The sequence below is a fragment of the Lissotriton vulgaris genome, chromosome 8 (genome assembly GCF_964263255.1).
Source record: "Lissotriton vulgaris chromosome 8, aLisVul1.2, whole genome shotgun sequence".
In the NCBI taxonomy this organism is placed as follows: domain Eukaryota; kingdom Metazoa; phylum Chordata; class Amphibia; order Caudata; family Salamandridae; genus Lissotriton; species Lissotriton vulgaris.
The window spans coordinates 41,061,476-41,074,529 of record NC_141696.1 but is presented as its reverse complement, the minus strand read 5'-3'; the positions used below and the strand labels follow the sequence as shown (position 1 = coordinate 41,074,529).

The window sequence follows — 13,054 nt, the reverse complement described above, 5'->3', positions numbered from 1 at the left end:
TCGTCATCTGTAGTTGCAATGGGGTGGGCAAAGAACGTGGCAGGGTTGACTGTGTGGCACTTAACTACTTTCAGAGTGGGCAATGATAGTATGACTTCATAACCTAATACTCTTTGAGTGGTAAGAGTTGTTTTAGCTTTCTGTATGCTTCTGCTTCTGCTTGTTCACACGGGCAGTGTCCTTTCATTACAGAATCTAGTATGCCACTGAAGTAGGCAATTGGCTTGTGGCCCATGGGACATTTTTGGGTGAGGACTGCTGATCATAACTTGACTGTCACAGTGAGGGAACAAGTGAAATTCCTTGGTCTAGTCAGGTGAGCCTAACACTGGGGCATTTGTAATTTCATCTTTCAGGTGTGTGAAGGCATCAATGATGGAGAGACCCAGGCCTTACCTCTCCGAAGCCACCAATCGCCAAGTGTGTAGAGAAATTTGGTATATGCGCTTCCTTGGTCATCTGATAGCAGACTTCAATCCAGCGTGTGTCTACCTAGAAAAGGGCGAAATGCTGAGGTTTCAAAAAATCTAATGACCTACTCGCAATTACAAGTAAAATGTTATTAGATTGAGCTACTATTAGCACGTACCTGTCTCATCTGGTGTATTATCATGATAAATCAAATAGTGATTCTTCATTAAATGTATTCACTAAACTCCTTTATCATTATGTAGAGACAATGGATGTGAGTGATTGTTATGTTTGCATCAAACTACCTACTTCTGTCTCGGAGGGTGTGACATATCACCACCTTCTATTAACCTATGGTGTGTCTAGTAGTGCTGTAAATAGTTTGTTTTATGTTTCTGGTAAGTTGCAATATTACTATAGCAACATAGATTCAGTATTTTCAGAAATTCCTATTAGGAGAAATATGAATCCAGTTCATGGGAAACAACAAATCCCATTGACATACCACATGCAATATAATAATCTAACATGCCTTTTGCATGATGAAAAAAAATAGTTTTTAAATTTAGTAGAAAAAAACAGGCAGGATTTTCAAAAGAAAGCAGTTGAGCAAAAAAAGACACATACCTCCACGGGCTGCTTTAGAAGGGGAGTATAAGAATGGCGAGACTCATGCTGCAATGTCCCTGGAATGGACTTGTCAAAATTAGGAAAATTCTGTCTTCATAGATTAAAAACTGAATATAACAGTATTTGTATTGGTACTAGCGAATGTGAACATACCTTCCAAATAGTGAAGGGGAGGAACCAAAAGGAGGAACTGATCCTATATTTCTGGGAATTTATTATGATTGCAGTAAAAATGCCTATTATAGGTTACCTGCACGATGGTATGGCAGTTGTTATATGCCATTGTATTTCCGAAGGTATATCACATTACTAAGAACAATGGAATGAGTGATATAAGCAAAGGACTAACAAAAAATAGAAGAGCAAGTTTTACAGAGATAGAAGGTGTTATATTTGGTGCATTGATACCATCAGTTGGAGTCACAATAAATTCTCATAATATACGTCTATTGTCCACTGTAGTTGACCATTTATCAACAGATACTGCTGGAGGATTCTTAATGATTAATACTGAAATGGTTGCGATCAGATCTATGATTTGCAAAATAGACTTGTACTTGATATTCTTTTAGCAAAGGAGGGTGGAGTCTATGGCATGTTGAAAGTTCAAAATTGCTGTACATATATCCCAGATAAAAGTAAAAGTATTAAGGGATATGTCAATAAAATTACAAAGATTCATAATGATTTGACCCAACTGGAGGTTGACGGTGCATGGGAAAAAATTAGTACAAGTCTTTTTAAAATAGGTAACCGGTTTTCCACTTTTGGAAGAAGTTAATTAGGGAAAATATTAATTCCTATGATTTTAATAGCACTAGTGATATTAATGATAGTAATGACCTATGAATGTTGTAAGGAAAAAATGAGAACAAGGTCAGTGATTGAAATGAAGAAAAAAAGAATGGGAAGAAAGAGAAAATGGGAGGAGATAGGGTTAGAAGAAATTAGAGACAATATGTATGGTAAAATGAAAAAAATAAGTACAAAAGAGAAAAATAAAGAACGTGTAAGAACAAACGTAGACACTAAGATTTAATGGTATGATTGGCAATTGGTAAGGATGGGTATTTCATGATGGCTCGAAAATGCCATCAGAGGGGGGATTGATGGAGCAATGATTCGAGGAAAAGAAACTTGCTCAGATCAACCTCTTGTTAATAGATACTAACAAATAGAAATGGTAGACAAAAGAAAATTAACATACACAAGTCATCCATAAATGGATGGAAGGCTTTATGCTTTCTTAAATAACAAAGAATAATTTGCTACATAACTGAAATCCCGCTTGAAACCGAAACTTGTCTTGCGCATGTGCAAACCAGTACTGCACAAATAACCATGTGATTAACCCATGAGAGAGGAAAACTCTCACGCATCTGCACGGAATCACTAACTGTAGGTCTCGGGGCACCGTGGGCCTGGCATATACCTGCCTAGAATTTGAAAGGAGCTGTCACTGCTAATATTTTTGCTTTACAAAGAAGAACATAACATGGGATAGAGTAGAAGTGGGTGGTGAACAGTGATAATAACATATTTGAGAAAATAACATCTGTTTATGGTTCCTTTATTAATAGTGTGTTTGAGCCTGATGTGCTAAGCCAAGGAAAAAAGATGGTGGTTAAAATGTAACGCAAGTTGAGTCTATGCACTGAAGTTTTGAAGTGACCGGATCATTGATAGGCTGCCAAGAACCAAGGACAGATGTCTGGGAACGCTCTTCAACTATAAAATTATATAAAAATGTGTATCTAATTTGTTTTTTGAATGTGTGTGAAAGGAAATTTTCCTGCAAATTGAATAAATTAAATGGGGAGGGTTTACTAAACAAAGAATGAGTTAAGAAATAAAGAATGACAGCATGAGGTGATGACAGCTCCCCAGCCCGTGCCCAATCACGGTCCATGATTCACGAATACTTGCAACTTTTGAGGGTGGGACATGCAGAATTAAAGAGTATAACTTGAGTGACTAAAAGTTAAGGAGTCGTTGGCATCAGTACTGAGTGAGGTATGGGTGAGAGCTGCTGCTGGAGAAGAACAGACCGAGAAGATTCAATACTGAAAGACAGCCTGATTAGGTTGAAGAATTGCGGAAGAATATCGAGGAGGGAGAGAGTGTAAGAGAGGGATGGGCTCTGGTGCGTCGGGTTTTAGGTACGTGTAGTAAGTATAATCCTATCCTGCACCAGTCTTATGGTATTTATCTCCTGCCTCTTAATTGGGTGACCTCTACCAATCCTTTTGGCCAGGGGTTGGGTTTCCCCATCTCACCACTATGCAATTAAATTTCTGTCTTGAATTTGCATATCCTTTGCAAAGTATGAGTTACTGTTTCTTTTGTCTCTTCATCTATCACTCCTAGGGCCCGATGTAGGTATCGAAATACCGGTCGGAAACGGCTGAAAATACCGATTTTCGGCCGTTTCCGACCGGTATTTGGATATTGATATGTAGGGGCATGTCAAAATAGAGATTCGGTAATTTTACCAATTCTGTAAAATACAGAATCGGTAAAAATACCGAATCTGTATTTTGGGATGTAGGTAGCACTGAAATCAGTGCTACAGGGGTGTAAGAATTCATAATTTACCACCAACTAGAAGTTGGTGGTAAATTATGAAAACCCTTTAAAAAGCATTTTTTTTTGCTTTTTAAACGGTGCCATGTTGCAGACATACATGCCCTTAGGGCATGCATGTCTGCAACATGTGCACCTATACATAATTGAGGGGTGCAACAGGGTGTCAAAGTGACACCCTGCCACCCTTCAATGTTTCCTTAAATTACCGAATCGGTAAATACCGATTCGGTAATTGGCATTCATTCCTATGGGCCTCCAGGCCCATAGGAATGAATGGCAATTACCGAATCGGTATTTACCGATTCGGTAATTACCGAATCATTCCGATTCGGTAAATAATTCGGTAAATATACCTACATCCCGATTGCCAGTTCTTAAATACCGAATCGGTATGATTCGGTATTTAAGAATCGGTAATCTGGGATTACCTACATCGGGCCCCTAATGTATTAGGATTGATGAATGTGTTTGTGTATCTGAATGTTATTTGATAAATTAATTTTTTTCTACCACGAAAGTACGAGTTTGCACTGTGAATGTGTACAAATGAGCGTTCATTTTGAATTAGTTATTAGATAAAATGTATTAAATCTTACTTGGAGTCTGTGATTATTTTATTGAAAGTTATAGGATAGATTTGTGAAATTGTTAATATCACCATCAACTACTCGACTAATGGTCCATTGAGCAAAGGAAGAGTGTTGATCTGTGAAGGTTAGTTAGACAGTGACTAATTCAGATCAAAGTGAATTAAAACTTGACCCCCAGCGGAACAGTCAGGAAACTTGAATATGTATATGGGCCCATTCTGAGTAATTTGTGAAATGTTCATCCTGGCTTTTCGCTGGATTAGTGTCAGTAAGACCAGGGTTGTGGTGTGAAGTGATGCAGTGCTTGTCGCAGTGCTAGCAGATGAAGGTGCAAGCAGCAGCTTTGTTGTAGCTGACGCAATGTCGTCAGCTGGCAAAATGGAGTTGATGGTGCCGGTGTCGATAGGCCAACTCTGGTGTGCGGGATGAGGATGGTGAATTGTGTAACTTACGAGAGGGGATTTTGAACCATGGTGCAAGAAGTTGCATCGATGTTGGCATGGAGCGTTGTCTTCGGTGGCACACAGGTTGCGGTACAAGCGGCGGGTAAGTGGTGGAGACCGTCATCATCGGTGAGACCAGGGCTGTGTTGCGAAGTGCTGTGGTGCCCTCTGCAGTGCCTTCAGGACACGTTGTCAGCAGCGGCGTTGTTGACAGCATCAGGTTGCTTATTCTTCTGTTGCAGCGCAAAACACACAGTTCCTAGTACTGATAGCAGATGGACTTGAAGTCTTTGCTGTTCCTGAGACTTTAGAACAGGGGACAAGCTCTACCTCAAGCCCTTGGAGATAATCACACAAAGAAGTTGCAGAAAGTTCAGTCCAGTCCTTTCATTACCCAAGACAGAAGCAGCCAGTGAAGGCCAACACAGCAAAGCACTCAGCAAAGTGGTAAATCCTCCTCACAGCTTCTCCAGCTCTTCTTCTCGGCAGTCTTCTTGGTCCAAAAGAGTTCTAAAGTTCTGAGTTTTAGGCCCCAATATTTGTACTCAGTTTTTATTTGTTCTCTCAGGCCGACAGACTCTGGGCTCAGTCCAAACCAGTCTGTCCTCTCTGGCCTGCTTCCCATCAGGAGGTGGAGACAGCATTGCGTAACATAGATCAGGCCCATTCAGGTGCAAGGAAATCTTCTCCTAATACTCTAAATGCAGCCCAAGTCTATTCAGCCCATCCCTGAAAAAGGCAGAACACACCTCGACCCTCCCACCCCCAGTGGATGTCTATAGTGAATGAACATCCCCAGGCCCTATCATTCCAAAGCCAGATAGTCAATTCACAAACCAGCAAAAGCATGCAGGATGACTAAGCAAGAGAATACCTACATTTCTAAAAGTGGCATTTTCAAGGACAGAGCATAAAAATCATCTTTACTAAAAGATGCATTTTGACATCCTGAGTCCAGGCATACCAAACTCCATTTCTCTATCTTGTCCCAATGGGAATATATGCATATAAGATGTTATAAGCAAACTCCCATTCTATCCTATGGGACAAATAGCCTTGCAGTGGTGAAAAATGAAATACACTGTAATTCACCACCAGGACATGTCACACACACCAGTACGTGTTCTACCTTTAACATACACAGCACCCTGCCCACAGGAATACTTTGGGCCTACCAGAGGGGTGACTTACAGGTAAGAAAAGGGAGGATTGGGGCCTGGCAAGTGGGTGCATTTTCCAGGTCGACATGGCAGTTACAAACTGCATGCAGACATTGCAGTGGCAGGTCTGAGACCCCTTTTCAGGGATGATTTGGTGGGTGGCACATCCAGTGCTGCGGAAACAGTAGCAGCATTTGATTGACAGGCCCTGGCACACTCAATGCACTTAACTAGTGACTTACTAGTAAATAAAATATGCCAATCATGGAAACACCAATCCATAACACAATGTACTAAAGGAGCACTTACACTTTATTGGACAGAAGTGAGAGAGTGCATAGAGACATAAAAGTAGCAAAAACGCTTCCCGCCCCAGCCACTATCTGAACCACGCTGCCTCTGTTCCTTCTCCCGTAACAGCTTCAGCATGTCCGATAAACTACCCTTCAAAGTCGCGGACATCAGCCTGGCCAAATGGGGGCACAAGGCTGTCGAAATCGCCGAGAACAAGATGCCGGGGCTGATGAAGATGCGTGAGATGTACTCGCAGTTCAAGTCTTTGAAGGGGGCCCGGATTGCAGGATGCCTCCATATGACCCTGCAAAGTGCAGTTCTTATAGAGACCCTCGTGGTCCTCGGTGCAGAGGTGCAGTGGTCTAGCTGCAAAATTTTCTCCACTCAGGATCATGCTGCTGCAACCATTGCCAAAACTGGCATACCTGTGTACGCCTGGAAAGGGGAGACTGACGAGGAATACATCTGGTGCATCGAGCAAACTCTGTACTTCAAGGACGGCAAGCCACTGAATATGATCCTGGATGATGGTGGAGATCTGACTAATCTGGTCCACACCAATCACCCCGATCTGCTGAAAGGAATCAGTCAAAATCAGTCAGTCAAAATTTCTTTATTCGGCTTATTTAAAAACCATGCAAAGAGATGAACAATAAAATACATTTCATACAACATTTATCATAATACACATGATACAGAAATCTAGCAACAATTTTAAGATTTATAATAAACAGTTAAAAAGTGTGTTTGACATTAATAACTAATCTTGGCAGGCAGCTTTCGCCCTTGAGGCGGCTACCAGGAATTTAGCAACGCAAAAAGTAATGTAGGGGCTAGGTAGTAGTTGTAAGAAGAGCAAAGCCGGTCTCACCTGGGTGAAGCCGGCCGTCTTGAGAATTGGCAACAAGAATTTTTTCCTAGGCTCTAAATATAAACCACAAAACATAACAAAATGCAGTGTATCTTGCACTGAGAACTGGTCACAGCTACAGGGCGGGGCTAGTTCTGGTTTCTGCCAGTTATTAAAAGAGCCTAAATAATAATGCAGCAAATTAAATCTAAATTTGGTTAAAAGAAACCTGTGGAAAGGGAGTGTAACAAAACCAAGATATGGCGCAAGTGATGGTGAACTAAGCAGCAGGCAATGATCCCTCACTGCCGGCTTAGCTAGTTCGCTCTCTTCACGGCACATCTCCTTCCTTCCCATAAAAGACTTTTTAACAAAGTCGAGATCTTGGATCCTAATGATCTCCGGGGAGGTAAAAAGCTCCGGGCGGCCTAAATCAGCAAAAGCCTTGGCCAAATAGGCCAGCCAAGGAATTTTGTTAGATTTATCGAGGGACAGGACATCGGTCAGGATCTTGTGGTTTAATGGGAGTTCTTCGTTCATCCATATTTTTAACCAAAGAATCAAAGGGGCCATGCTCAACTTATCAGAGAGAAACTGAAGGCCAACTTCTTTATGTATGGAATACGTTGGGGTGGACTGGGGTACAGAGAGCAGGGCTCTAATGAATCCATTCTCTGCTCTCTGTATTGGTTCCACATTTGCATATCCCCACAGTGCGGAGCCATATAGTGCAATGGCCACAGATTTGCTATTGTAGATTTTTAAAATGGCTTCCATAGGCCTGGCCCCTAGCCTACCAGCAAAACTCAAGATTGCTGAGGATGATCGTGTGACGGCCAGTCTCTTAGCTCTAACCTGTGGACCCCAGGTCCCTTTCTGGTCGAACAATATGCCTAGATAAGGAAATGTGGATACCCTAGAGACCAGGTCCCCCCTACAAGTGAATGTTTTGTTTCTCTTCCTACGACACTCTAGGCCCACCACCATTGTGTGTGACATGGCTACGTTTATTTTAAGATCTAATTGGTCCATAAACGTACCAAAAGCATTCAATAGGCGCTGGAGGCCAACTCCCATACGGGCGATCAGCACGGCATCATCCGCGTATAGGAGTGCCGGGATCTTTGTTGCTCCTACACGCGGAACGTCGGCTTCCTGCCCCTCTAGGTGCGCACCCAGGCCATTGGTGTAGATGGTAAAGAATAAGGGGGCCAAAATGCAGCCCTGCCGCACACCCCTTAAAGATCTAAAGAGAGCAGTACACCTGCCCTCGTTAGTCACACGTACACTCGAGAAGAGTTCTTGGTGCAGGGAGGCGATAAAGGTGACCAATGCCTCATCTATGCCTATCTCCAACAGAATGGACCACAACTTAGTCCTATTGGCCAAGTCAAATGCCGAGGAGAGGTCCATGAATGCAAGATACAAAGACCCCTCCTTAGCTATAGTATATTTGGAAATGAGCAGATGTAAGTTAATGCACTGTTCAATAGTCCCCTTTTTTTCCCTAAATCCATATTGGATTTCGGACAATCCACCAGAGCCCTCGACATTCTCCCTCAGCCTAGATAGAAGAACTCTGCCTAAAATTTTTACTGAGGAATCCAGAAGGGATATAGGCCTATAACAGCCTGGATCATCCCGCTGGCCTTTTTTAAAAATGGGGACAATGGTAGAAATGTTCCATGATGCAGGTACAAGGTTATCATTCACTGTGTTAAACACGTTTGCCAAGACTTCAGCCCACAGTTTTGGGGAATACATAAAAAAGTCGGCAGGCACACCGTCAGGGCCAGGTGCCTTGTGCTTTGTGGTGGGCATAATAGCTTTCTCCACCTCATCTCGGTTAAAGATAATGGAACAGGTGGCTGGTCTTGTCAACAGGGCGTCTTTAGTTACGTCAGCAATGTCCCCATAAACATTTTTGAAGTGAGATAACCACTTTTCATCAGGAATAACGCAGTCCATGATATCATTGTTATCATCTGAGAAGAAGGGCTGTTTAATAATCTCCCAGAATTTTTTACTGTCCTTCAGGACTGCCGCCGAAAGGAGGCCCTCCCATGCTTCTTGTTTAATGGTATCCTTTTGTTTTTTTATTGCTAATTTGTAAGTTTTCCTGAGTCTGGTAATCTCATCTTTTGCCCTGGGGGTACTTTTTAGGGCTACCAGTAGTGATCTATGTGCTTTTGAACATGCTGAGTCGAACCAGCGCTTATTTCCTGGAATTACATTTTTAGTCTTTACCAAGAGGTCCTGTGACACCTGCACACATATGGCCTCCATAGCCTCTACGATTTCTTGACCCTGTGCACAAAGATTTTTACAAACCTCGATCTGCCCCTTAATCTTTGAGAAGTTTTCAGCATAGAATTTTTCCGGAACCACCTTTGCCCATTTCATACGTCTTCCTTGGCCAGTGGTCCTCAGGGGGTGGGCGGTTACTTTCAATGGGGATGGTCCTATATTGCCTCCCCAAGCCACTTCTAACTCTACCGGGTTATGATCACTAAAGTGTGATTGTGTGGTACGATAGACATTGACCCGGCTAAGAGTGCCTAAGGATACAAATATATAGTCAATAATAGTACCATGAGGGATACCAGTGAAGGTTGGCTGTCTAATGCCACCATCTGGTTTGTAGAGGTCAAAGTTGGCGAGAAAATCCTCCAGCTCCTCTCCCTCGGTGGAATGTTCAAAGTGAGGTCCCTCAGGCCCATCATCCCCATCAGGGCTACTTCTCCTGCAATTTAGATTGCACGGGTGGATGTTAAAATCGCCTAATAAAATATAATCTGTATTATTCTGGCTGACCAAATTTAAAATACTATCTAAATCAGTAATATTACGGCCTCTGTGATCACTGTTCCCTGAGTTATAGAAATTTATAAAAATAGTCCTACTAGTGTTTTTGATCACTCTTTCGACCAACAGGATATTAGGGGAGTCAGTGTTAATCTGCCTGCAGCTACCCTTTAAGTCTAGAGAGAACAAAAATAAAAGGCCTCCCTTGGCCCTCCCCGTGCGACTGTGAATGACAGCTTTGGTAAAGCTGATAAACCCGTCCCACCACAAATTGTCAGAGGTGTCCCACGTTTCCTGAAGGGCAATAATGTGGTGGCCTAGGACAAAGCTTGACCAAGATTTATCCTGACGCTTGCCATTTAGCCCCGCTATATTCCAGCTTATTAGCCTACAGGAATCCATAGATGTCTTAGATACTGGGCACGGAGCCGATGCCACTTCGGGCTCACGGGGTGTTTGGATTGATTCATTGAATCCTACATCCAATGGACTATGTAGGTTCGCACTACCCCAACCCAGGATCGGGCTGTGGTCGGGCAAATAAGACATGGGTATTGGGTAATCATTCGAAGTCGTGTTATGGCCTTCGTGCACTGACTGGGGGTAGGGCTGATCCAGATGTTGGACTATGACATCTTTCCCCTGGTTGTAGTGCTGAAAGGAATCAAGGGGATTTCCGAAGAGACAACTACAGGAGTGCACAACCTGTACAAGATGAACACCAGCGGTACTCTGAAGGTGCCTGCCATCAACGCAAACGATTCCGTCACCAAGAGTAAATTTGACAACCTTTATGGTTGCCGAGAGTCCCTCATCGATGGCATTAAGCGTGCGACTGATGTCATGATCGCAGGCAAGGTAGCTGTGGTAGCGGGCTATGGAGATGTTGGAAAGGGATGCACCCAGGCCCTGCGAGCCTTTGGTTCCAGAGTGATCATCACTGAAATCGATCCCATCAATGCCCTCCAAGCGGCGATGGAAGGTTACGAAGTTACAACCATGGACGAAGCTTGCAAAGAGGGAAATATTTTTGTTACCACCACAGGGTGCTCTGGCATTATAGATGGCAGACACTTTGAAGAAATGAAAGATGATTCCATGGTCTGCAATATTGGACACTTTGACTGTGAGATCGATGTAAAATGGTTGAACGAGAATGCAGCCAAGAAAGTGAACATCAAACCCGAGGTTGACCGTTACCAGCTAAAGAACAACCGGCACATAATCCTATTGGCAGAGGGCCCCTTGGTGAACTTTGGCTGTGCCAAGGGTCACCCCAGCTTTGTCATGAGTAACTCCTTCACCAATCAGGTTTTGGCCCAGATAGAGCTATGGACTAATACAGAAAAGTATCCCATAGGTGTGCATTTCCTGCCAAAGAAGCTGGATGAGGCCGTGGCTGCAGCTCATCTCGACAAACTGGGTGTGAAGCTGACCAAATTGACAGACGAGCAGGCCAACTACCTGGGTCTAAGCATGGGCGAATTTTGCGAATCTCGCGTTCGCGAATTTTGCGGATTTGCGAACTTGCAATCCGCAAAATCCGCGAATTCTCGCGAATTTGCGGATTTTTTTTTGTGTGTTTGCGCGGGTTTCTGCCAGTTCGCGAGGGTTTTGTACAATTTCGCAAACGCGAACTTACCTGTTGGGTCGCAAGTTTTGCGAACTTGTTGTTTCTACGTGTCCAGCCTGTTTGGGACACTCTTCTTCATCACTGCCACTCTCTGTCACCACTGCCACTCTCTGACTACTCATGCCACCCTCTGGCCCACCCATGCCACCCTCTGTTTCATCACCGCACCCTATGGTTGTCCAGTGTACATTATTTTTGGCAAAGCAAAGCACACCTTCCCTGCCTCAAGTGACCTGAATTAATTTGGGGCTGATTAATGTGTCACAGAATATTTTTTTAGCTGGCACCTGCTTCCTTAGTGCTTCCTGATTAGTGATCGTTTGCACTTGCTAAGTGCTTTCATTGTTGCAAAATTAGTTACAACACCTGCCCTGCCCCAACTGACAATAATGAATTAGGGGCTGATTAATGTGTCACTGGATTTGAACTTCCAGCCTGGCTCCTGCTTGTCTGCCTTAGCTGTAATTCAGGACCTTTGTGTAACTATTCTGAGGGTCAGAGCAGGGCACTTAATAGTTGCAAGTAGGCAACTGAACTCTGGAGGGGCCCCTCAGGAAGCACTACAGGAAATGGCTACTAATGATGAGCTTGAACTTTTGAACCTGGTAAGTAGTTTCAGTTTTGCTAAGATCGTATTTCTGCAATTTAGCGCTTATTCGCGGGGCGCGAAGTTGAACTGGGAAGCCGCGAACAGTGCGAGCAAGCCATAAAATCCGCTGCTCGCGGATTTGCGGATTTTGCGGGAAATTCGCGAATCTCGCGGATTGCGAATTTACCGAAAATCCGCAAAATCCGCGAGCGTAACGGATTTTCCGCCCATGCTTACCTGGGTCTGAACAAGGATGGGCCATTCAAGCCGGACCACTACCGATACTAGATCTGCCGGGGCTGGGCGCGCTCCTGTGTGCAGCATTTGACCTCCACCTTCCAAACGTATCACAACAATGTGTTTTTGTATCACTGGAAATGTGCATTTCCTGTTAGTCTCGCCTTGTTACAAATGTTAGAGAGCAGCACTCAGCAACCCCTGCAGCGACGATAAACTGTAATGCAGAAATGATGACACGACAACGGACAGCTCCTTCCTCCAAGGTCACCAACTTCTCACTGAAGATGGTTCGTCACTTGCTGCCTTTTCACTCTGAGCCTAGTCATTCTAAACCCATCCTGCGCATGCGCTTGTCACTAGCTGCTGCTGCTGCTTCTGTGCACATCTGCAGGCAGTGTCTTCTGGTCAGAGACAACTCAATGGGACAGAGCGGGCTTTTGTTACAGTATCGATGTGTAATAAAAAAGAAAATGTAAAAAAAAATGTCGTGCCAGGGGCAGTTTTGCAAGCATGCTAAGGGCTGCACTCTGACTTGCTGCTCGAAATGTAAGGATTTCTGAATTTCTGTGCTTTTCAACTTCACCCTGTGCCCTTACGCGTGTCACTTGTACACTTAACGTTCTAGAGTCAAGGTTTTTAGAAATGAACTGTTTCAAAAAATACTGTGCTAGCAAATTGGTAAGTTCTTTTAAAGCTATACTGTACTCAACCGTGGATATGTGGCTTTCATCTCGAGCACTAAAGTGTTAAGTACCAGCACTTGAAGCCATTCGGTTACATCAAACCACTGCCGCTTTTTCCCCTCCTGCCCATAAAAGCACTT

The 13,054-nt window shown here is 43.6% G+C and overlaps 1 protein-coding gene across 1 annotated transcript; it reads left to right on the top strand.

Moving 5' to 3' along the window:
* The first annotated feature begins 6,188 nt into the window (after window positions 1–6,188).
* LOC147693341 (adenosylhomocysteinase B-like) lies at window positions 6,189–12,596 on the top strand. Its single transcript, XM_086933676.1, has 3 exons — window positions 6,189–6,701; window positions 10,431–11,233; window positions 12,229–12,596. The coding sequence occupies exons 1-3, from the start codon at window positions 6,248–6,250 to the stop codon at window positions 12,277–12,279; spliced, it is 1,308 nt and encodes a 435-aa protein (XP_086789802.1). The 5' UTR covers window positions 6,189–6,247; the 3' UTR covers window positions 12,280–12,596.
* Window positions 12,597–13,054: the final 458 nt, after the last annotated feature.

Coding starts and splice junctions, on each gene's coding strand:
- LOC147693341 (XM_086933676.1), top strand. CDS start 6,248: ATGTCCGATAAACTACCCTTCAAAGTCGCGGACATCAGCCTGGCCAAA. Junction 6,702..10,430: donor CGATCTGCTGAAAGGAATCA/GTCAAAATCAGT, acceptor TAGTGCTGAAAG/GAATCAAGGGGATTTCCGAA. Junction 11,234..12,228: donor CAGACGAGCAGGCCAACTAC/CTGGGTCTAAGC, acceptor GCCCATGCTTAC/CTGGGTCTGAACAAGGATGG.